Source organism: Haliaeetus leucocephalus, unplaced genomic scaffold (assembly GCF_000737465.1).
Source record: "Haliaeetus leucocephalus isolate CR32 unplaced genomic scaffold, Haliaeetus_leucocephalus-4.0 Scaffold802, whole genome shotgun sequence".
In the NCBI taxonomy this organism is placed as follows: Eukaryota; Metazoa; Chordata; class Aves; order Accipitriformes; family Accipitridae; genus Haliaeetus; species Haliaeetus leucocephalus.
Window position 1 is genome coordinate 4,862,986 of NW_010973238.1, and position 26,119 is coordinate 4,889,104.

Genomic DNA, 26,119 nt, shown 5'->3' on the forward strand with positions numbered 1-26,119 from the left:
ATAGCAGAGCTCATTTTCTCTCCTCGTCCTGTTCCAGTTGAGAGGAAATTCTTTGCTATGATGTCATTAAAAAAACAGTGTTGTGACTGCAGGGTAAAGTGATTCCAGGAGCAGAGCCAGTATGTGTGAGTCAAAAGGGAGGCCACCTAGCTCTTAAGTACTCACCTAAGGCCGATGAGTTTTCTTTCTATTACTATTGGCTTGATGAAACTTCATTTTTGACCTTTGGAAGTACAATGTCCTGATGGGACTTGTAGCTTCTTTGCTTTCAAAGTGACTTCACAGGACATGAAACTGGTGAGAGGAACATTTCGTATATCTTGCTTGAATTAATTCTGATCTGACTTATACCCAATTTCATTCAAATCAGTGCAGATGAGAGCTGGCAATTTGAATAGACGTAGCAATTTGGAGAGGGGGTACAGAAGAGCTTTTTAAAATCCACACGGAGTGCATGTCCTCAGTCTCTGAGCACAGGTAAAATGCAGGAAGCTCTGAATTATTAGTTCTTTTTTTGTCTGTCTCTCTTGTTTGCTAGAGTCCAATTACTCAGAACTCAAAATATCCTATTATATCATGGGGTAAATAGCTATGCTTCTCAGCAGTGTTGGGAAATTAGTGAGCATTTGAAAATGTGAATCTACCATGTTGCTGTATTATCATTAGTTTGAGTATGTATTGCAAATAACATTTTGAAGACCAGGTTTCTTTTTAACTTTGAAAGAGATGAATATGAATTATTGAAATAATGGGCTAAAATCTTAGTTTAAATTGGATTCTGTTTCTTTAAATGATATTTTACTATGAATTTCTGTTTTGTCTAATGTTGCATTTAGCCATCTTTGTTTTTCACCAGGTAGTAGTCTTTTCCTGCATCACCAATATCATTAGCATTTAGCTTCTATTTTAATTAATCCATTATTCTGAGCAGAGCACATCTCAAGACAGTGTTATGGCACCGATCAGTCAATGCATAACCAAATATGATAATGCCTCTGATACATAGTATCATACTGAGTGGCCCAGTTTCAAAATTTCAGTTTAACTTTGCTCTGCTTCAAGGACAAACTTAATGAACATTTGACATCAGATAATTCGTTCTAACTGTATATACCAGAGCTATTGCCTACCTGCTAATACAAGTAGGATTTGCTAACAGCACTACCTAGTATTTGACTCTCCAGTGCTGTTCATGGCTTTTCTTCCCTTCAGAATGGTTTTTTTTTTTGCCAGGTGGAGTGAAAGTTAATTAGTATACCCTCCTACATTGTTGAAGTACATACATATGTATAGTGATAGCTCTGTCAGAAACAGTTTCCTAGAGGGAAGGTCTTCAAATTAGCCTTCAGAAGGGCCTGTCAGATTTTTAATTTTTTTTTTTTTTTTTCAGTGTGTACAGTTTTAGTAAATCTCCTCTAGCAGTCACTCCCTGACTTCCAGGCAGATATTTTTGAAGAGGAAAAATTTCTTTACTTAGCAAAACCTTGGGGCTGATTTATTGCCCCTTGTACCCACAGTTCTCTGCCTCTGTTGGAAATACCCTACCTGACTCTGTTCTGTGCAAGGAATTGTGCTGTATGCCAGATCTTGCACGAGGGACCCAGTGTGCCCGTGACAGCTGCTATTTTAGCTGATACCAACATCTGTTTTCAACATTAGAGCAAGGAGCTTCCAAAACAAAGAATATGAGGTGTTAGGGCTTTTTGCTCAGGAAACAGCCTCTCCAAAGGAGGCTACTCGCAGACTCCCCATCCCCATGGATTGAGCAAAGAGTAGGACGTTACATGTAGCGACTGGTGGATTTATGCTGTTTTTCCCCAAACTAGGCCTTTTGCAACAAGTAGCTCTTGATGATGTTTTCAATATTAGCAAGTAGTGATTCCTAAAACACAACAGGAGGTTTTTGTCATTGTGATATAGCTGAATTACAAGCTTTGCCATGAATTTTATACAATCCTAATGGACTGTAATCCTTATAATACAACAGGTTTGTGACTGAGATTACTAAAATATTTACCCCCAGCATCCTTCTTTTTTTTAATACAGTTGTTTTCTATCTCTTAAGTGAAAGCAATACATCAACAGAAAACTAGAGATTTTTTTCATCAATCTGTTAGCAGCAGCCAGCACTTCAGTCAACAGGAAAGGTTGGGGTTTTTAATAAAATATATGATACTGTTTTTTTCCCATATTTCCTGACCAAGAAAGGCACTTTCAAGGGAACCTTTGTCACCACAGAGAGGGGAATGACACTTGCTTTTTTCTTTTTATAACAGTCTGTGCTACAACGTCTTTGTTTCCCCAGCCCCACATTGACCTTCTGCAACTCTGCATAGTCACCTAGGAGTCCCCAGTCTCAGGGCTTTTTCTACACACCCCACTACAGCACCCTGATAAAGACTAGATTTAAATACTCAAATCGGTTGTCACTCCCTCACCCTGACCCTTTGGCATGCATGGTTGTTTTTATGGTTCGATTGTGCTCTTTGCTTGCAGCACGTGTGTCATGTCACCACCAGTTTTCTCACAGTAGGACCCATGATGGCAGGGGCTGTTGTTTAATTAGTCTCTCTACAAACTGCCTCAAGTTGTAAAAGCAGTTGTTCAAAGGAATATGCAGTAGAGTGTGACGCATGCCGAGCTACCTTTATTGTGGACTTGAAATAGGTCTTCAAAGAAAACTTTCTGTTTAAAGAATCTCTGTGCAAAATGGCTCATGAAGTGCTAATTTCAATGCAGTTGAATGAATTGTGGACCAAATTCTTCATTGTCATGTATATTGATTCATCATTTACCTCTCTGCAATTTGGGAATAAAACAGTGTGATTTCAGAATGATAGCACTGTGTGCACATTTTGTGCAGGAGAAATTGCAGCTACAGCTGGAAAAATGTTCTTTATGAAACAGATGTCTGCCTCTCCCCTGCCTTAGACTCATTAAAAAACATAAAACAGCCTAAAAGGTGAGAGTACTATCTGTGACTTTACTTTTCACCAATTGCCTAGAAATACCTCCATCTAAAAGCTAAGCAGGGATGGGTCAGCTCTGCTCTTGCATTAGAAATCTTCAGAGAACTATGTTGTACCTGGGATTCCATGGATGAGGGTACTTTCCTTTCAAATCAGCATGGCTCTGTTGCCCTGTTGTCATCTGTGGGAATTTTATCCTGAATCACAAATAAATATAAATCTAGTGTTAACTTCTGTCTATTGTGTTAGGAAGCTCAATTAGGTTTTGCAGGTTTTTCAATATTGTGAATTTTAACCCAGTTATCAAAATACCAATGTGTTGTATTCTGCCAACCTCAATTGCCTGTGATGTTTCGGTGGGTCACAGAGCTAGGTTGTGGCTTCTACAGTGACTTTCATGGGAATAGAACATACTGAATGTCTCAAAGCAGTTACTATGAAGAGAAATCTTCAACCAAAGGCCATGGCTCAGAAAGGGGGATGGGGTATTCCCCCTGCTGCTACTAGCATCTTATTTGGAAAAGTGGGGGCTTTTTAACAGGTAATATTCAGTCACATTCAGTTTTTGCTAACAGATTTTTATCTCTTAACCATCCTACAGTGTCAGTTAGAATGCAAACATTACTGTTCAGTTTGCATCCTAAGCGTACTTTCAGAGTGAGTCTCTGTCCTCGCCTACTGTACTTCGATTTATAATACAGAGCAGTTGTGAAGTACACAGGTTAGATTCCTTTCCAGTTAAGCTAAACCAGAAGATGTGGTCTCCAAATGTGCTCCATCAGCTAAAGCAACATCAGACTACAGAACCAGGCTAGGACAGCAGCAGGTACAGCCACTGAATCTTCAGTAGCATAGACACGGTGTCCTCAGTATCGTTTCACTCTATATGTTGTCTCCTACTGCACTACGGACGGCTCTCCGAGACTCCCTTACAAACTCTGGTGCTGAAGGCAGTGTGTGGCGTGTGTTGAGGGAAGGGAGTGAATTATATCCTCGGTGCTAAATTCTGCAGGAAGGCCTGCTGGGTCTGCTCCAACTTAAACAGGCAAGCTGCAGTGGCTCAGCATGCTTGAGGGTTACAGTAACCCCGTGCCAGAAAGGCAAGTTGGCTTGAGTTTGGGTGTCAGGTCTACCCCAGCACTACATGCGTTTAAATTGATGACGTGCTCTCTGAGGTCTGATCAGAGCTGTACCTGGAGTGTGTTGCAGTTCCTATCTGGTGTCCGGACCCAGGCTCGGAGGGGACAGTGCATGGCCCAGACCTGCTTCAGTGCACAGTCAGGAGAAGACTGCTGCGTGTGGCTGAAACTGAGAATCTTTTTTGAACTTTAGTTTTTACCACAAGTCTATCAAAACTGTCAACCGCCCGCAAAAGGGTTTGAGTTTGTGAGTGCACATCCACTTGGCAAAGCACAAGAGTTAATTGATCAGAGGCGTAGCTAAGCAAACAGGCACTGGGATTTTACTGGATCTGAGCGATGCCTTAATCCCTGGGCAGACTGTTAATTTCCTTCTTACTACAACCATATGGGTTTCCCATGGTGAATGGTAGTGTTGTGCTGTGTTGCAAAATCCTTACTGTCTAACAGGAGCATGGAGATTCCTGAAACTATAGCTCAGGTTTCTTGTAATTTAAAGAATGAGGGAAAGTCAATGTCTGATAAACTTACAGTTTAAGTTATTTTCGTGGGCTCCCGTTCTGCAATTTTTCTCTCTCTGTCATGGTTTCTTCAGCCTCCATGTACTCCATCACTCTCAGCACTTTATCCTCTAGCCATTTTATCCATTGTGTTGATGTTTTGGTTGTCTGATAAAAGGGCTCGTATTTCTTAGCAGATTTTTTCTTACCAGCTGGTATCCAGGAGTACAACCTTTTTACTTTCAAAAACAACTGCCTAGTGGTCACTTCTGCCTAGAGAATTTTTAAAAGTGGCAAATGATTTGAAGTGTTAACATTTTTGGCTGATTGCTACTGGGCTTTTGCTGTAGAAGTAAAAAATGATAGTCATTGCTACAAGTAAGGTTCCTGTATGTCAGCCCACTAAAACTTTTTAAAATGTCTATTTTCAAAAAAGCAATTTGCTCCAAAAATTGTGACTCATTAAACCTCATGTCTAAAGCTACAAAGTTTTAATATTAAATAAAAGAAAAATGTACGTGCACTATAATACTTGTTCAGTCCGTATTTTAAGTTCTCATATATTTAACTTTGACCACTGATAGGTGGACATTAGGGGTTTCTCACACATTTTAGTTCCACAGTAGGGTTGTTAGAACAATTGTATGCTGTGATGAGAAGTCTCTAACTCCTTCTCATCTTTCTTATATTAAAACACACAACTAGAATAAAACAGTCCAAGGATATGCATGAAATTTGAGGCTGAGAGGAGATGCAATTATTAGTTTTTCAGGATTTATATGTGGAGAGGATTACTAGCTGCCTTTGTGTTCCTGCAAAATAGCTCTGTCCTGGAGAGCAATCGACAGGGAGGTTTTTGTGTAATTCCAAGTGATCTCTGCTTCTGCTTGCTTGGATCAGCCAAGCCCTCTTCTATGGCTCTTCCAGTATTAAAATCATAACTGTAACTGTGCTTTGACACGCACTAGGGTTAACTGCTGCAGCTGGATACAGACAACGTTGCCTATACCCTACATTAAGGACACAGAATAATTTTGGGCAGTGTCATTTTTGTATTAATTGAACTCCCTTCTGCATCAGTGGCTTCATTGAGCTATTAGGGTTTGCCTGCAGCAGAACTCCTTGCTATTATTTAGCAAATGTTGCTTTGGTAGCCACTCGTGCAGATGACAGAAAGGTGGTTAAATATGTCTGTATAGCTGTATAGTGTTCAGCCTGAGTTTTTATGTATATAACAAAAATTCGTATTTGAATTACTTAGTGAATATCTATTTTATGCCGATAGCAGCTCTTTGGAGCAATGCAGGCTTTTTTCTCCATTAAAGAATCTGAACTCTTTCTTTGTACACTTACTTTACATTTTCTTTACTGTAGACCTGATTCTGTAAACCTTAAGTAATGTCATCGGGAATCAGCGGAATTGTTCCCATGAGTGAGGAAAAACACCTTCATAAAAAAGGGTTTGCAGGCTCAGGATTTTTGCAGCAAAGATTGTTATATGCTGTTTTCCTGTCTCTCTGATGCTATTCTTTGAACATGACATACATGTCATTGAACGAAGGACAAACGCAGCACATATGGATTCCTGGGTCTTTTAAAAAATTTTTGGACAAGTTAATGTAATGGTACAGCTTGCCGTAAATTGCTCCTGGGTTACCTCCTAGAGGGGCTGCATATAAGCAATGGATGAGAGGATTCCTGTGTAAGAGAACTAAGTATTCACAATTTCTGTGATGTCCAGAAAATGATTTTATCTGCAGCTGTGAGAAGTTGCTAGGGAACAGTGCTAAGTCATTTTCACTGATCGGTCTTCGTTAGCACTGTTGAGGTAATATTCTCTTTCGTTGCTCAGTGATACTGCCGTTTCATTTCACATGAGGATGGGATTTGGAAATACCTCAGAACTGTCCTGCTTATGAAGTTTGAAATAAGCTTTCTAGTAAAGAACCTTTTTTAGATCACCTCCAAGCACCAAACCCTTCACCAAGAGTGCCATGAGTTTCAAGGTGTCACTGTGAAGAACTGAAAGGACAGATTCGGTGTCAAATGCTGGGGCTGCAGGAGCTGAGCCCTCCCGGGGAGGAACATTAGGCTCACAAAGCATTTGTGCAGTTGAGTCTCTCCAGGAGAGGACAGGAACATTTTGGGAGATTCTTTTGAGATAAACGTACTATCTGCATTTATGACATTACTGTGATTGCTAGTACATTTTAACCTCAGCCTTGAAGCATTTGCTTTAAGGTGCGCACTCTTTTTCACTCAACATCAGACAGCTGGAAGTCACATTGAAGGGAGTTTGGGTAGTGGTTGTTGATCTGCTTGATAATTCTGCTTGGTAAGTCAAAATTCTTGTAGTTTTGATTGCTGGCAGCATCCCTCCATTCAAGTCTTGTAAAAAGTTGATTAGCCAGGTCTTAGCTCTGGAGTAGTATCTTCATCCCTCAACAACTATGTCTTAATGTGTGAATTCAAAATGAAAAGGTCCTGCACCAGACACTGCTTTGCAGATAAAGCCAAAGAAATAGTCTTATCAACCCCATTACTTCTTGGTATACATAGAGAACATATAGCTCTATTCCTATTTCTGCAACTGTTTGTTTTGAAAGACTTGTACTGCACGGTTCACCAGCCTTGTCTTCTTTATTCACTGTGCTCCTAATGTTCTCAGCCAATTTAAGTGAATCCAGAAGAATTTCTCCACTTGTTGCTTGCCCACTCAGCATAAAAATATATGTACATGTACATAAACACAGACACAAATGTCCCTACAGCACTTAAAAAACTGTTTTGTTGTTCTATGCCCTGTTTTACTTCCTTGCAATGGATAACTGGGAAATCCTTCCTTACACTCACCTTGTGGTCTAGGTGGTTCTCTGGGGGTTGCTCATGACCAACTTCACTCACATGCTTGCTGTGGTATGGTACCTGTTCCCTACCATGTTTTTCACCTGTGAAATGGGGCAAATGGCACTCTATTTTCACTGCACAGAGTCCCCAGTACTGTACTTTGTTTTTCCTATCCTTTCTTAAATCTACGTCTAATTTAAAAAATCATTGGTTGCACAGGCTGTGCTGTTAGCAACTTTGCCAATGTTTGGCCAGGAAAGGAAGGGATGTGTTGCATTGTTTTCTTTTTACAAGCAGTTTAGAAGGATATATTTCAGACCCTACATCATGTTTTTGCATTTATTTTGGAAACAGTAGTTGGAAACAGACCACAGGGCTCCCAACCACTTTAAATCAGCAGGCAGCACTATTTATCTTTGCCTTTCATTTCTGTAAACAAACACCTTTCCTTCACACCCTTGAATACATAAATATTTTACTTTGTTTAGTATTGTTGCTCATTATTGCCCAATTTTCTATTCCTGTAGAAGAAAGTGCCATACAGCTGGGAGAGGTGACAGTGAGTCAGTGTTATGTCACGACACTGCATTTGCCGAGTGGTTTGGGGTAAAAAGAGATCATGGATTACCTCCTCACCTTGACCTCTAACTATCAACCTTAAGACAGTATCTCCTCTTAAACACCTCTGCGCTTGTTTCATAATTCATATTGAGATATGGCTCCGGGCAGGAGTACCAGCTTGTCCCTTAACACAATAATACCTCCTTAGAACACAGCCAACAGCAACGTTGTCAGTTGTAACAGTGGTGTCTTGCCTATCGTATTACTGAGATTTTTTTGCCTGCTAGTAGCATACATTTCTGCAGTGCCACTTCAGGTTACAATGCTGCTATTTTCCTCTTTCTTACTGCTTTGCCACTTATTTGACATCATGTACAGTCCACAAGATGGAATTAGCAGAAGGGTGCACCAGCCAGACTGCTGGCTGACACAGACATGGAGTTTATGAACAAAAGTACCTGTTTCTGACTTTTCCTTCACGTTGGGAGTCCCAAGATGACCGCTGCTGGGGTCCCCGGGGAGGCACAGTGCTATTCTTATTACTCATATAACTCCTAAGGTTTTGCTTCCTGAGCTCTAATTCAGGATCTTTCTGAAACAAAACAATCCAGTTCTGCAGGCCACGAAGGGTTCTGGTTCCCGGTGAGGATCGGGCCCTCTCACAGCTTCTTTGGTAAGTGATTAGAGGTCAGAGCTACAAACTCTATATTTGTTTCTGGTTTAAATTGATTTGTATGCGTTCTTTCCCTTTAATTCTCCAGACTTGTGCATTTTACCTTTTGCAAAATATGTTTTTAATAAGGACTCTCTTTTTGAAAGCCACAGGAATAAAATCTAAATCTGTGTGTGTAATGCGTGCATGTATACATATATATGCAACTGTGTGCACGCACATAAACTGTAAGCACAATAGACAATTTTGGCAAGTCTGAGAGATACATATTACAAAGAGATTTATTTTATTTAACTCCTGGTATGCACAATTCAACTTTTGAAGCCTAAATAGGTCGTGTGCCCTTTTGCTAATTAAATTTTGTTATAAATCCACCTGGGCTATATTTTTGTAATATCTCCATTTGAATGAGGGTAGTTTAGTGTCTGGGTGGAATGGTTTTTCCTCCTGAAATGTTAATTAGATGGAGAACATGTTATGCTTTGGAAAAGCTGCATTGCAAACCCATAGATAAACAGATTGATTTAATTTTAATCTGCTTTCATGCTGATGCATAATGATAACTGGTTTCTGTCTCACAGGGCTGGAAACCACAGACCTTAATAAGAGTTTGTGGGTATATTATACAGCTTTAAATAGCTTATGTTGTGCTAGACCGCTCTCCATAAATTATTCTAACTCCATCAGTATCTCAGGGACTCCTGGTTCTCTTCTGTTGTGGATTTTCAATCAGTGAAACTATTAGTGTAATCTGAAGAAACTTTGAGGCATCTTCTCTGAAAACAACTGACAACACTGGTTTGTACATGAAGTATTCAACGGGGAAAACAAAACAAAACAAAAAACCTTACAGAAGCCAGCTCTGTACATTAAATCCTGGCATCCAAATCCTACCTTTTATAAGCCATGCCAAAATTGATTATGAAATTAAAAGCCAGACATTCAGAAGGTTAGTATGATGTGTCTTACTACATGACCTAATTTTTGTGATATGTCATTCCTGTTGCACTGAGAAAGCTGCAATTTTGTTTAGTCAGTTCTAAACCAGTTTGTTTAAATGGGCCCTTCTCAAATACAGTTCCTTCCACTGAAAGAGTTTAAACCATGAAGGCTTGCTCCTGATAGGCAAAACTTTTTTTTTTTTTTTAATGGTCTATTTCTTCAGGGGTTCGTGATAGATACAAATCCAGAAAGCCTTTGTACATTTGGTTTTCATCCACTCACTTCAAATAAGCCTTAAGTTTAACAAAAACAGGCTGAGTTCTGCCTGTTTTCTCAATGACAGACACATTTTATTTTTGATTGATGTTCAAAGAGATGAATCTCTTTCAGGCTCAAGTTCTGTCCTATGTTAGCTTCAGCCGTAAAGAGCAATGGAACTGCAGAGGGAGGCAAAAGAAGAGTATGGCCTTAAAGTATATAAATTTAGCATCACCTTAATGTTTTACATAAAATTAGAAGTGGAAATGCTGGGAACGCAAATTCCAACCAGTCCTTTTTGCACCGTGGAGTGGTTAATTGGATGAGCTCTGTTTATATAAGAAATGTGTCCAGGTCAGTCTTTAGAAGTCAATAGGAAAAAAATGCTTTCGCAAAAGGAAGTGACTGGAACGCTTATGCTAAAAGTGTTTACCCCGATTCCTGTTTTGCTACAAGAACCCCCCCCAGTAACACAAAGTTCCAGCACTAGCTGAGGTAGAAGTGGTGTCTTCTGATACCAAGAAGCCCTAATCTATTGAGGACTTCTCAAACAGGAGAGTGTGCCGCGAGTACAGATTTTCAGGAAGATTGGAAAGACGAAGGGGCCTGCTGTCCACTGAATTACCTCTGGTTTTTGCTTTCACTAGGAAGCTTGGCTCCACGCTTCACGCTCTTTTACTCGTCTTATATTTGGTGTGCTCTTTAACAAACATACTTAATTCTCATTTCAGTGCTATTCATTAGCTTACTAGCTTTTCTGGCATTCAGAAACCTGTCTTTCCTGTGTTGTCTTTAATTTGGGTACTCCAAAATAAAAAGAAGCCTGTCTGGAAGTAAAGGCAGAAAATTTGCTGCTGTTTGCCATTGCTATCTAATGTTTCAGTGCATTTTAATACGATTCTTTGAGCACAGAGAGCTGCAGGTGCAGCACAAGCAGTGTAAGGTAAGAAATGGGTCACTGCCACATAAGCATATATTTTGGCTCTAGATCATCTCTCTGAACCTGTTGAAAGTAACCAAAACCAAAAAAATTGGCAATAGTCTGAAGGATGATGATGGTGGGCAGTAACACATGTTCCTTTTTCCATGCTTGAAAAGAGAACGGAACTGGTCCTGGGATTGCTTAGTAGAATCAAGCCTCTGGCAGGGGGGGAAGTTGTTTACGGGAGGTGAAACATCAGGATGTAAATGTCAGACTGAAGCATTCTGGTATCAAAATGTCTCATTTATGCAACATGCAGCAAGAGAATGACCTCAGACACTGCAGAGGATGACTGCATTTAATATACGCCAAGTGTTAGCTTTAAGACAGTGATCATTCTGCTCTTACTGACTTGCCAGCAAGAGACAGCTACCTGGGAATTCTTTGAATAGATCTACAGCTTAGTCACGCCAAAATTGCTGTCTAGATTTTTAGATCCCATGGTAGCATCCAGTCCCATACTACCTGATTCTCAAGCTATGACATTTAATTCTGGTCTTCAGAAAGACCCTGATGAGCTGTCAGTTCCTGGTTAGAGTCTGGAGGATGGCTATTTTAGCTTTTCAGCCTCTTTGAAACTCACATCAGTGGAGCTCCAGGAAACACAGACTACATGTTTCCACCTCCAGCAGCAGTAGTAAGTTATCGGATCAAGAGGTGATGTCACTGGAAAGAGCCTGCATGAAGAGCAACCCATGACCATCAGCAAAAATGGGCTCTGGGCAATGACATACGTTGGGCATTTACAGGTTAGGACCGTGAATACTTTCAGGGTTTCTTGTGGGAAATATTTTGCTGCTCTCTTAGATCAGTGCGTTAGACTTTCCAGTGAGTGGAAATGAAGACGATTTCTTCATCTTATGACATGAAGAGCCATGGTCAGGTCCCTTTCTGCTCACATTTTGCTTGACTTTGGTTTGAAGTGGACTGGTGGGAGGAAAGTCTCTCCTACACCTCTTACTGCTGTCCCTGCTGTCCAAAGGTGGTGAATATTAGCAAAGCGAAGACTGCCATCCTGTACAGCTAAACACTGCTTTGGCGTCTCTCTGTTGCTGGGTCAAGATTAGGCTCTGGGGAAAAAGCACTAAAGATAAATACAAATAGAAACCCCTTCAAGTTATTTCTGAAGTGCTTTGGGGAGATATGATGACAAGGCAAATTCAGAGCCCACTGCAACGGCTGTTAGGTGCCTAGAAGCTCTCAAAAATGTACCTCTCTGCACACTATTTATATGCCACCTTCTAGTCGCCACTGGTAACAAGATGATAACCAGCAGTAGCACCTGTGTTAACAGCCTCCCTTTTCTTTTTATTCCTTTGATGTTGAAAGTAGCTCACTTTCTCGGAAGGAGCATGAAAGGTTCCCGCAGATCTTTGCCTTGAGCGCTCACAGTAATAAAAAACTCGATTCAATGTCATGGGTCTAAACCATATTTTTTTAGAGCTGTTTAGGGGTTAGATTCCCTGTTTATTTGCACTTTGTTTTGGAATGGAGGGATGTGTGATATTAGTATGCTGCATGCAGGACATCGTCAGGAGTAAACTGTGGAGAGGGGAGTTCTGCCTGTGGCAGGATATCTGCAGCTTCTGCACGCTCCTTGTCTTTGATCTCTTGCACCTCTTGAGGGTGAATTTGCGCGTGTGTGCTCTCGCTCTCTCTTTCCATCCCCCGTGGTGCTTCAAACCAGACGCTTTGTTGACATTGTACTATGGCATTTAGGAGCACACGTGCTGTAATGCTGTTATTTTTCACCAGCCAGCTGTTCTACTTTATACAACACTTAAGTAACAATTTCACAGCCATTACCAGCCTGCAGTAATGACATGGGCTGAAAGCTAAGCGCTAACTGGTTGTAAACTGCAAAAACTGGGAGATGCTAAAACAGACGCTTTGATAAATGGGAGAGGATGTTGCCTGCATTTTAATTGGTCAAGTTGAAGCCTCTTTTATCACTATAGTAAACATAGTGTTTAGTAGGTCATGAGACAGAATTGGGAATCGCTATCTTTATGCACTTAGGAGATGTATTTCCTTGATTTCAGGTATGATGTATTGATTCTGGGAGTCCCTTCTATGTTTTTTTTCTTTCTCCCTTCCCCTGATTTGTACCCTGTCAGCACTGATGGGTTTTCAGGGATTGAGGACTCCCAAGGGCTTTGTTTGCCATGATTGATTTGGTGCAAGGGGTGAGCTACTTAGGAGTCTCAGTAACTGATGTGCTGCGCTGTGAGCAGTGATCCAGAGGTAAATAACAGCTTGTAGAAATACCTATGAAAGTGTTTAGTTGGGAAGGCTCCTTGTTTGAAAAAAGCCAGCCACCCAAAACCAACCATGATCGAAATGTTTAATAAGTCCTTTCTTTCCTCCCCTCTTCCAAAGTAGAATCTGGCCCAAAGTGAAGTGATGGGCACAAAATACTCAAACTTTACCTGCTGCTGCCCCACCACAGCGTTTTAAGCAAAGGTACAGTCTGTTGTACTTAGACTGTTAACTGTGAGCAAATATACGAAAAAGCTTTGTCATACACCTATTTGTGTATTGCAGTTGAGAAATCTTAGTAGGCTGAACTGTGGCTGAACCAAGAGGCTGTCTCATGAGTACTCTCAAGAGCAACTGAAGGGTCAAAGACGCAGCTTGCCCTGTGACAGCCAGGCAATTCAATAAAGCAGATTTGCAAGAAAGTAATTGAGCCCTGACAGCAGTTACAGTGTTTTCACCTCAGGTATCTTCAGTTTTATCTGTTGACAAATAACATACCTTCAGTTATTATTAACCCTGTTTCATCCAGGTCATTCTTTGGTAATTGCAAAGTGCTACTGCCATTGTAAATTGGGTGAATAAAATTCTGCAATTCCCCAACACTGGCAAACACAGTATTGAGACATACTGGAAGAAAAAGCATTTCCTGGGATCATGGAATTGAAGGTTTTGTGCTAATTATAGAATTATATTTAACTGATTCTTCAAAAAGAGTTCCTAACCTCTAATTCTGTAGAAAACAACAATCTTGTGTTATTGTTTTCAGTAAAATTAGGGGTTTGGGGCTTTTAATACATGACTAAATTAGACCTTAGCAGAAACTCTCCTAAGAAATCCTGATCCATAGTCTGCAATTACCCCAAGGAGTGTATATAAGGATCTGCATTTGTTTTGAAACATCAGAAATTAGTGCAGGATGGCAGTTTGTCATTGGGTAAAGTGAATGTCAAGGATAAACAAAATCAGCTTGCCTTGCTGGTTTTGTGTCCGTTTTTCTGGTTTACCTCATTGCTCTGGCAGTTAAAGGAATGCAGACAGAAAATCAGATGATGGTATCAGTTATGTGTCTGTGTTTGTACGCTTCTTTTAATCTGTTTTTTAATGCTTTTTAAAAAATAAGTGAGAAATATATTCAGTGTGTGTTTACCTAGCAGTACTGAGACCCTGCACAGCTTTCTCAACCGCAGTAAAGTTATTGCATACTGTGCCAGCAGAGCAAGTTAGACTATGCTATCGTCTAAGGCTGCTTTTTTCTTGATTCCCTACCAGTTTTGTAAATAAACCATTCAAAAAACATAGCTGTTGTACAGTCAATATAATCTGTTGTGTGTTTTTAGGTAGCAATTGTGACATAGTAATTGCTCTTAACCTCCAGTCATGGGAAAATGGTTTCTTTTCTGTAAGGCTACTGTCTGCTTGGGTTTCCAGGACACATACCCTTCCCCCCAACCCGAAATCTTGTCCAGGAGAAGTCAAAGTTTTAGTATCTTTACATTTAGTCCAGACGTCTCACAGCAGGATCAGAGTTCCTTCACGTGTCCCAGGGAGGCTCCACAACACAGAGAAATCTTAGGCATACTCATTGGCGTGCGCAGACGGTGGGGGCAGCAATCGGTTACTGATCAAATATACTGCACTACACCAATGGTTTATTAGACCTGCGTGGCAGACCTGACGGGTGAACCTTACACAGAGGTAAGCTTCCACACAGCACAAGCTCCAGGGATGTGTGGTTTTGTGACGTGAAACCAGCCACTCACTCGCATCCTTGCAAGCAGTCTCTGGCTGTGAGTGATTTAGCTACTGTCCTGTGCTGGAGCCAAGCACAGCGAATTGGCTCCGTCGAGACAGTTGCCTTTTCAAACACAATTTGGTGGCCCAAATCCCACACCAGCACCTTCTTATCAGCCGTCATCAACTACTGGAGAGACAGTGACCACATTAGAGAGCGGGAAGGGTGGGTATGAGCTTCTTAATCATAGCCAGGTTAACTTGGAAAGATCTGAGCCACCCTCACTTCCCTGTGAAGTGGAGACTACTTTTCTATCACGGGTCTTAGGTGACACCCAGCAGCTTTCCTTTCTTGATGTGGAACAGAAAGGTGGGACCAGATGCTGGTCACTAGGAATAGCTAAAGACATATGCTGAAAAATGTTTCATCCAGATTGTCTGGCCTTTTTCTGTCTCCCTCTCTTTCTCTAAGATGCCAGGAATGCAGTTTAATTTCCACTCTTCTTTGACCGTTGATCCTGAGGAATGTTTGTAGTCTAGGAGCAGTAACTGCACCTACTTAAAATACATGTTGTGAAATTAGCATAGAAGAACTTGAACACAAATTGGCAGCCTTCATGTATTAAATCTTCCGGGTGTGCTAAGGAAATCACAGGCACTGCTATTGAGTTAGTAGTAGGAGAACTGAGATAATCCTTTTTGTCCAAGACAGTTGAAGGAATCCTTTGGCTTTTTATTCTGAAAACTTCTGTGTGGATGTTGTCCTTCAAAGATTTCACAGGTAATTTCATGCGGAGGCAGAGCTGGTAGTGCTTGTTTTACTGATGTTAGCATCTCTGCATGGCAGCAGCTGTTTATACAAAAAATCACATACCTTTTTGGTTTTTTGCCCAGAATGGAGAACTTGCCATAACACTGAATGGATTTTGTGTATGAGATTTTAAGCAAATATAATTAAACTGTCATTTCCTGACAGCTCATATATGAGGCTGTTTGACCACAATGGACTTCTTGTTTTTGTAAACACATTCAGAAACCAAAAGTTAACAACACCAGAAACTCCTAATTCAGTAAATTGGCCAAAGTTATATAGCTGTGGACTAATTCAGTAGTGTCTTAAGATTAAAATTTAGATATTTAATTAAAGAAAGGGAGAGAAAGAATTAAGGAATGCAACACCTCCTAAGAGGACATAAAACAAATATTTAAAAATACATATATATCGTTGTTGTTCTCCACTGGTTATTCAGAACCAGAAGTATTATGCTAACACATGAGGACCAGAAAGTAATTCTCAGTAGAAGCCAGTCCAGTTGTCATGACCGTAATGCTTTGTCATACGGCTTTTCCTATTTTTTAACCTGATATATAGAAACAGATTTCCAAAGGAACTAGTTGCTTGTGGAAAAATAAGAGTATTTCTAAGTATTTTTAGGATCAGAGCTGATAGAACAGTTAAACCCAACAATATTAAAAGAAAATGAAGAAATGTCATGGACTCAGAAAGATGATGAAAATTGGAGCAAAGATATGAAATGTCATCTTTGAGTAATCTGGGGAGGCAGGAAAAGAAAAAGTAGATTTTTGCTTGTAAGATGAGACCTAGCAAGGGGTCCTCACTCCAGATATAAGCCCCAGCAACAACCTGACTTCTTTTGTGACAAAAATGATACTTTCCTCTACGATACAATAACTTCTAGTCACAAGAGAGCCTTAACGTTCTCAGCGGTGCCCACAGTGTGGATAATGGAAGAGCAGGGGTGAGGAGCGTGCTCCAGAACATATCTACTCTGCAATTTAGCTATGACTAAAGCTGTAATTACTGTTAGTTCAATAAGATTTCTATCTTGATATAATTTCTTCAAAACATGGAATTCTTAATTCTCTCATCACTTTTCCTTGTAATACTGTTGAACTCTAATGAGTGGTAGCATTTTCTGTGGGGCAGTAATGAGAAAATAATGAAGAAATAAGTAACAGATCGAGCTGACATTTTTTATCTAATTGGTGAAATATCCTCTTTTTCCTCCTAGGGCAAAGGTGAAGAAAGGTGTGAACATTTTCAGTGTAAGAGCCAGCAGCCCATACTTATGGGACATCAGAGAGAGCATGGATTATACTGGGAAATACGCACCAGCTGTTATTGTTTGCCAGAGGAAATCTGCTGCCTCTGAAAACAGGTAGGTCATTTCCAGCAGTCTATCTTTTAATAACTAACGGCTGGTTTTCCTTTTCAAAGCATTTTGCCATGATTTTAGTAAGTTTTATTACAGCGCATGATGAAAATGCTTTTGGAAAAGCTGTGGCTGTCTTTATTTTGTAGTTCGTTGCTAATTCTACCACATACATCTTGAACAATATGTTATTCAATCCTAATACTCAAAGGAAGTTAAAACTAGCAGGAAATATTGCTTTCACAGAGTATTTAGAAGAACATGTTTCATATCTTAGAATTCAGTTGTGACTGGTTAAATCTCTTCAAATTATTTGCTGCCAGCCATTATAGCAGGGGGTAGTTACAGGGCTGTTTGTGGTGGGGTTTCTTGGTTGGGTTTTTTATTTTTGCTTGGGGGTTTTTTGGTGATTTTTTTTTTTTTTTTTTAATCCAAAGGAAACTAAAACATACTCCTGGTATCAAACCCACATTTTTGTTGGTGAGATTTATATGAATTTTTAATCTGCAGAAGGGAATAGATTTTCTATTTTCCATTCCCATTGTACAACAACTTACATAGGACACTGACCTACCTGTCTTAAACAGCCTTCATCTGGCAGGTGGATGTCCCTTTTCTAATCACAACTGATTGCTTTAATGAATACATTTTTATATCATTTGCTGCTGCTTGTTCATTTTTTATGGAAGTGTATGTCAAGTGCATATTTATAAGGATCTGACTGCCAGCAATGTATTGTGTTTGGCATTGCTGTTAGAAAACTTGCCATATAACATGGAAGTTCTCTGCTGTTCTCTGAAATTTTACAAAATCTTATAGGCTTTGGGGATTTATTATGTGGTTTAGAATTTTTAAATAAATACTGTCTGAGCTTAATAACTAGGAAGTTTCTTGTCTTTGCAAACTGGGTATATGAAAAAAAGGAAGGGAAGAATTTCCCGTCATAATCATAACATAAAGCACTTTCTCTTTATTATAACTCAGATTCTACACAATTTCTCTGCTATAGTATCCTGAATTTTCTCATCTAAACCATATATTGTCTTGTACCTGACTGAATTTTATTGGTCAAAGAAGCAATGTGTATATATGCCAAGATCAGAACTTCCTACTGTCTAGCATGATCTGTCAGACACATTCTTTAAAACCCCAGTTCAAAGCTGTTTGAAGACAGTGTGACTATTTTCATTGACTGAAATGGGCATTGGATCAAAATCAAAGATTATTTCAACGATGAGTTTTCCATCACACTTTATCTTGTTGGATCCATACAGTGCATTTGCCTGATTTCTCTTCCTCATCAGGAAAATATAATGCAACCTCGTGGGAGAATTGAAGCTTGGCAACTTACTTCCCTTTACTATTCATCATTCAGCGGCAAGCCTTCAAAATGACCCCTTGTACACAAAAAAATAAATTATGTCACCTTTCATGCAGTGGTTGTGGATTCTGTGTACTTTCACATGCCGAGTATAAGCATTGCTTCACATTTATTAAAAGAAACGTGAGTACATATACATATTAGATTTTACTGGAAAGAAAATCAAGTGAAGACAAGGTATATGTGTAAATCTTATATAACTTCTGGTTTGACTTATTCCATCTGAGTTCTCAGTTGAGATTTTGTGTTTTTTTCACTTTTGAGAACTTCTTCCTCATTTTTTGTAAACAAATGCGAAATATTTTCAATATATTATTCAGTATGTTATTTTCCTCATTAAATTTAGTCATATCTGGTTTGCTATTCATTTTAAGAAGTAAGATCAAGCATTATATGGGGGAAGAGAGTGTGTTCAATGTTTTGGGGGAAACACTTTTTTCCTTATCTAAACATGTTTGATGTCACTAAATATGTACAATGGATAACAGCTAAATATTGATGTCTCTTACCAAATTGTTTGCCTCCATAGTTTATTTAGAAATTCGACAAACTCCGTTTGCATATTGTTTAATTACTCTTAAAAACCAGAGATCTGATCACATGAATGCAAAGGTGGCAATGTTAATTAACTGAAGATTCAATGCCTTTGTGTTTCTGATAGTTTTACATGGATCAGAAAATAGTGTTAATAAAGCTAACTTACTGTGACAGGTGTAATTTCGCGGATTAAGGAGGCACTTGTGCAAGTGACAAACTTAACCAGGATGCCTGAGCATTTATTTATGGAAGTTTGAAATATATCAGTCATTTTATTTGGAGAGGTTTTGGCGCTGAAAGCTTATGGTAACAGGATTAACATATAAATATTATCACAGCCAGCAGGGTGTTTTAGACTGAATATTAACAGCAAATATTATGAGTCTGTGTGAGAATAACTAATTAAGCCCATCTGTCAAATATGATTTGAAGTTCTCAGTGCCTTGCTTATTATGGGCTTGTGACAGTGTTCCAGATTAATGGTGAAGCAATTATAAAGTTCTCCCCAATTCTTCTGATTTCATTCTTGGGCAATAATAATTTTGTAACACTCTAAATCCTGACCCATGAGATTATTAGATGGGCTTACTACTTGTAGCATCTGTACGGCACTTCTGTTCTTCTTTGTGAATCATCTATCTTCCATCTCTATTGTCATGCAGATGACTAAAAAACCAATAGAAAATGGTGTGATGGGAACTAATCAGTGACTCAGAAATGTGACTTGGGAAACACTTAAACACTGATTAAATCAGGGAGATACATCCTAATATGTGTCATCTTTACTTCTTTCCTTTGAAAGCTGCCTGGTCTCTCTTTTTCTTAATTCCTCCTGTAATGAAGTGAATAGAATAGAAAGATGAGATTAAAGGAGTTCTGCATTTTTGGAATGTTTTCTTGGGTTACTGCTGTTTCTCATTGTACCTGAAAGTGAGCATCTCTGCTGTGCTAGTGATGATTGAGAAGAAGAATAAGCAAAAGTGGAAGTTCTGTATTCCTGTCTGTTCTTCTGCCATGCTTCCTGTTGGACTGGAAGCATGCCAGGTGGGATGGGGTTGGAAAATTATTGCGGTGGCTAAAGATGCGGATTTATTGGATTTTCCTCTACTGCAAAACACGATTGATAGCACTTTCTTGTATCCATAGCTGCTTTGGAGACACTAAGCAAGATGTTCTGATACGATAATAATGGGTGTCATGACCCTCTTAGAATATTTTATTCATGTTCATATTTTTGGGTACAAATGTTTGTTATTCTGTTGGAGAATACATTATTGTTCTCTGTGCTTATGGCAGGACTGAGGCCATTGATCCAAGCAAATGCAAAATAATTGTAGACAAAGCTTGGCCATCTCTGAGTAGGACCTTAATGTCTGGATATGACCATTTAATGCTTTATCTCCAAATGTGTTTGAACTATATCATGGATAAGCTTTGCTCAGTAATTTCCGTTTCTCTATTGTTATTGTTGGAAACGTTACAAAGGTAGCATTTCTTCTGATACCTTTCCACTTGTACTTTTGGGTTAAGTTCTGTAGCATCGAAGGATTTATTGGCTTACGCTACCTGAAACCAGAAGCTGGGCTGGTCCTACTGTTAGTAGAGAAACTTATCTTCATTTTGAACTATGAGTGACTGAATCAGTCTGTGATAATATTGACACATTAAGAGACAATTGACAGTATTTTCTGCGCTATAGCCTTCATTTGTTCCTGCATGACTCATTTTTTTCATGATACCATATTTAAATGCTTAATTTTCTTAACACTTTTATCATACAAGAAATTAACTTGATATTAGATAATAACAGGCCACAGGAAAACATATGGCAGCATTGCCTTTGATTTTCCTACACGATACTTTATTACATTTATATCTTATCCTTAGTGCCCTATATTTCTCATTTTCAGATCTAGTTATTTAACATTTAGTTTTCATGTTGTAACAGCAGTGAGTTATTGCCTCATTCTCTTACTTGTTGCATCTGCCAGTACATTTGATAGACTCTCAAGAGTTCTATAATCCTAAAATATTTCTGAAGCAACAAAAGCAACAAATTTGACATAAATAACAGCCTAATAGCCACAATAATTACATTATGTCTCTTGCTAGTGTTCATCAAAATGCTTCATAAAAGGAGTTTTTTGTTTAAGATCACCATTATTTTTTTTTCCCTTGCTATTCATGTGCTCGTATGACTTTATCAGCTAGAGGTATATTATTGCTTGGAAAGAAAATTTTCTACCCAATGGAATTACAGAAAAGATGCATGATGTAGCAAAAAGAATTTCCAGTGTATTTTGTCCCATCACATCATGTGTGAATCACATTACTTCAGTTTATCATGATGAAACAAAAGCAAGAAAAAGACTTTAGAAATCATACATGCTTTCAGATGGGTTATATTAAAATATGATATTAAAAAAGCTGGATGGGCGGAGTGGGTAAAGGGTTGGGTTACGGTGTATGTTTGGGTATTTTTATGGCAACCCAAGAGATTATTTGTTTGTTTTTTTCTTCTTCAAAGTACGAAGTGATATGTGAATTCTGAGCAAAAGATTTTCCTGTTCCTTTTAATACTGTTTTTATTTTGGAGTGGGTGGGCAGGAGGGAAGGAAGAAGAGAGGTATCTTTTATGTGGTTCCAAAATTACTTTCTGAGAATAATTATTCAGCCCTAAAAAACTGGCTATTCACTCAGCATCACTGATGCTGATATAATACGTTAAGTTATGTATTATCAGGCAGATATAATATGTTAATTTGATTCTGAAATACCAGAGTTTAACTCCATTTATACTTCCGAGGCATATGGGTAATGATTAGCTGTAAACATATTTATCCTGGGTAGCTTTAGAGTTTCCTACTGTGTACCATTTGGGTTTTTCTTTTGCCTTCCTGTGTTATTTGAAACTTCCAGGCTTCTAAGAGTTTATATGTTGTGATGACGTGAAAGTACTAAACATCTCAGAAGTCATGTCTACATTCCACCCTTTGAAAGCATTTAGTCACAAGCTTCTATTTCTCATTTTAAAATTTAAATGTGCCCTCTGAGAGAGAATCTTTTGAGATGTTGAGGCAAAATAAATTTGTATGGACCGTGCATAATTTTTTTACATATTGACCATGTTTTTCATTTTTTAAAAAGAAAACTATTTTATTTATCAAGAAATGGAGAATGTCTCTCTAGCATCCTACTCAGTGCTAATATACCAGAAAAAAGGTTTATGGTTATCATCTTGAAACAAATCCAAAGAAGGATGAAATATTAACCAACAACTATTAGATAAAGGCATTATTAGCCAACACTTTCACCCATTTGTTTGAAAGAGACTCATTCATCTAAAAACAAAAAGAGTGTGGGAAAGCACTTCAAAGGCATGTAGATAGCCTTCTGGCATCATAGAGGTGGACTGTGTTCCTATATCTCTGACGTTTACATGAAGGAGATACCACAGGGCAATTCAGCTGTCATTATGAAGAAGATTCCCTTTAATCTCAGCTGAATTTTAGGGCTCTCCTTAAAGAGGAAGGCTACTCCTGTGTTCTTTTGTTTGTGAGCCTAATGTTATTGGAAACGGGAAAAATGACAATTAGCATCGAATTCCTGACGCTGTCTTTTGAAGCAGTTCAGAAAAATAAAATAAAATATAATTCCCTCATTCAGGGATTATCCTTTTGAAATAATAACATACAGTTATATAGCATTTACTATCTCCTGATGGAAATGGTGAAGTACCACTGAAATGTAACTTGACGTGGCTTAACAGTTCACAACAGGACTGAATAGTCAGGGAAGTAAAGGAGATTATCAGTAGTGCCCGTACCTTTTTATACCTCCATCACCTGTAGGATTTTTTGTGCTGAATGGGAGAAAGTCAGGCACTACCTCTTTAGAAGGGTACATGATAAGCACAGAGATAGTATAAGGGCTTTTATTGAACTTTGTGGTCAAGTGCAATGAATAAAAATATGCCAAAAAGTTTTAGGGCAGAGGCAGGATTTACTGCAGTGCAGCTGATTGTTGATTTATATGGTTTTAGCAGTGCAAGGTGAAGAATATCCTTGAAAAGCACTGCATGTTTCCATAATACATTGATATGGTGACTGTTTTCTCCTGATCTTTACTGCTCCCGCCCTCCCTAGAAGTAACTGAAAAGAGTAGTTGAAGCTTTAGTTACTAGCCACTTTGACCTAGTACATATTGCACCCTTAGCTTCTAGAGGTTGCAGTGGGGTCAAAAGGGATCAGGGACAGGGGCCACTTTTTTCAGTGGCAGCTCAGGGTCTGCAGGTTTTCCAGGACTTGAATTCTTGAAGCAGGGAGTTGGGATCACTGTCACATTTATGCCAGCTCACTACAGACCCCAGGGAGAGCTGGAGTTATCAACTGTCAGCTCTCATTGCATGTGTAGGAATAATGATAAAAAGTGGGAGAAAATACAATAAACTGATAAAGACATCATGTTAATTTGAGAGGGTTTTGCGCTAGGCCTAATTTGTCCTAGAATCTGTGGTCATTTTCTAGCGCATTATTATATTTGGCTCTGCTTTTGTGACAGTCTATCCCAGGTGGAAAATAAGTCCAATGAATAATTACAGACAGTAGTGACTGCAGACTGCTGTCCTAATCGCCTGACTGGTCACAGGCCAGTGGCTGTTCACAGACTGTCCACCATCTTCAGTGTAGACGCCTTATCCAACGCTTCTGTCCATTACAGGCCATCCACCTTTGTATATCCAGAAACCCTGGAAAGAAATTCTGTATCCTCTACAATGTCACAGCAGAAGACAACCTGAGAAAATGTTTCTTAATTTGAGTTGGACCAGTTCCATGTTTCACATATGCTAGCATCAGGATAACCTCTCCCAACTTGTTTCAGCTGTGACCCCAGGGTAGAGCTTTGAACAGAAGGAATTTTGGCTGCAGGAAGCATGCTTGTAAGGAAGGATGAATTTAATTTCCTGTCCTAGGACGTCTGAAAGCAGGGGGGGTTTATCCCCTTTGTATTTTTGGACTGAATTTTATTGATTTTTATTTTATGTACAGAAGTAATCATGGAAAGCAAGGATCCAATAAGTACTGCACATGTGAGGTTCCCTAATGATACCAAAATTGAATGTATAACAGGTACTCGGTATTCCCTTGCTCATGAGCTTAGCTAGGAATTTGAGAAAAGGTATGCTATCATCAACAGTTATTGTGATAGCTCAAAAGGTGGAGGTTTGTTGGATGAACCTGAGAAGTCCTGGGAGAAATTCTGATGATTCCTGTGCTCATGTTACTAGAGACTGTATTATAATGCTTACATGGGAGCAGGCAGAGTTACATTTTTGGCATTTCAGGAAGTTCTCAAGACACAAAGCAGTCTATGACGTGCTTGTAATTAGGCTTGTTTTCTTTGATATATAGTACCGTCTATAAAATGAGGTTCTATAGCACAATGATCAGCATGACTTTGCTAAAATGCCAGGAATTGTCTAGAGGGAGTCTTCTGAAGATACTGTAATTGTTCAGATTAAATGATCTGCCTCTGTAAAATCTGTGAACAACAAATAACGTTAGGTGTTTAATCCCCTTTCATTGAGAGTTCTTGGCATGCAGAACTGGGAATCAAATAATTTGAGGGAAACAATCTAGGCCTAAGTAATTTGCTGACTGAAGTCAGTTACAGAGAGGGCAAATCATTCACAGATACATTGGGGTTTTTTGTCCTCTCTCCTCTCTTTCTCCTTCAGTGATATGCAGGTGTTTAAAGGGTATTTCTGCCACCTTCCTTGTAGAGGAGATGCCTTTATTTCTGTATTGTGTTGAAGTAGCTAAGGGACATTTCCAACAGTCTGGATAACCTCATGCATATTTAGTGTCTTTGTTTTTACCCTGGTGTTATCCAGTGTGATAAATATAATTTTAAACTTGAGGAGGAACGATGTCCCTTAAGAACCTTAAGGATTCATCATCATCATGCTTGCTCTTTGTGGTACTTAGCGCTGTAGTCCTTAAACCTTTAGTAGCCCCAAGGCTCAAAATAACAATTCCAGTGGGACAAAAACAGTGTGCTACCTATTACAAAAGAGAGAGCAAGTGAGTAATCTCCTGTCTATTAAAAATCTATTATTAAATGAAAAAGTGTGTCTTGTGAAAGTAGCTCTAATGGTGCTGTTGATTTTCTTTTCCTTGGAGGAAATCTTGTAAGAAGTACTACTAATTACTGAGAGAGCGGATGACTTAAAATATAGCTGAGGCTGAAAATATGCCTCTTGCTGTTGAAGCATGGGGATTCCCATTTTTTGGATGAAAAAAGTCATTAAATCTAGGTATCACAGATAAGTCAACATACAGCACAGTGCGGATCAGAAGGTTAACAGAATTATGTAGTACAATCCACCATCCATATAAATCGTAAAACTAATCCTAAGTAAATTCCAACTGCAAGTACAAGGCTGAAGTTCACTGGGCATTTGAGTTATTTTACAGCTTCAACTCTTAATGTATACATTTACTGATGACATGAACAAGCTAGGATTGCAGTATTAAAGATCTATGGGTGGTTTATATGAACTGATGAGGCAGTTATAACTCATCCTCTAATTATTTCACCTTGGTCAGCTCTTGGCCTTTTAACCACCTCTAATGGGGTAAGATAGGGCTGCTGCCCCAGCTGCATAGAGGCACAGAGAGACATGGGCTAGACTTTAAGGACGGTTCTGACACTAATACGCATCACCACCTGTTAGGGTGTATGTGCATGCAGTGAAATGGGGTTACACAGCTAAGCTTAGGATGAGCTCCATATACATCGATACGCTGAGCAGGGAGCTGCACTGACCTAAGCACTCAGACAATGCAAAAGTCAGTGGTGTGTTGTTTTACAACCCCCTATAACTGCACAAGCCTTAATAACTTGCCCTGGGTCATGTGGGAAGTGTGACAGAGCAGGAGTTAAATGGAGATCTTCTCCTTGTGTGTTAGTAGTCTCTTGAGAGTCAACTTGCACCAAAGCCTGCTTTCTTTTTTTTTCTAGTCAGGAAAAACCTTCCCTCCCAGGAGTTTCTATAGAGTTCTCTAGAACTGGTAGTGTGTCTTAGACCTCTTTTTGAAGAGTTTCTATTGACTTCCATACCAATAGAAGAAATTGGGCTTTGTTAGGATAATAGGATGCCTTGT

General features: G+C 39.1%; 1 protein-coding gene across 1 annotated transcript in view; it reads left to right on the top strand.

The window, feature by feature from the left end:
- Positions 1-26,119, top strand: part of TMEM132D (transmembrane protein 132D) — a 270,775-nt gene that overhangs the window by 94,349 nt on the left and 150,307 nt on the right. The window contains exon 3 of the mRNA XM_010581742.1: positions 16,895-17,041. Coding sequence (XP_010580044.1) covers positions 16,895-17,041 — 147 coding nt within the window. The remainder of the gene's footprint in view (positions 1-16,894; positions 17,042-26,119) is intronic.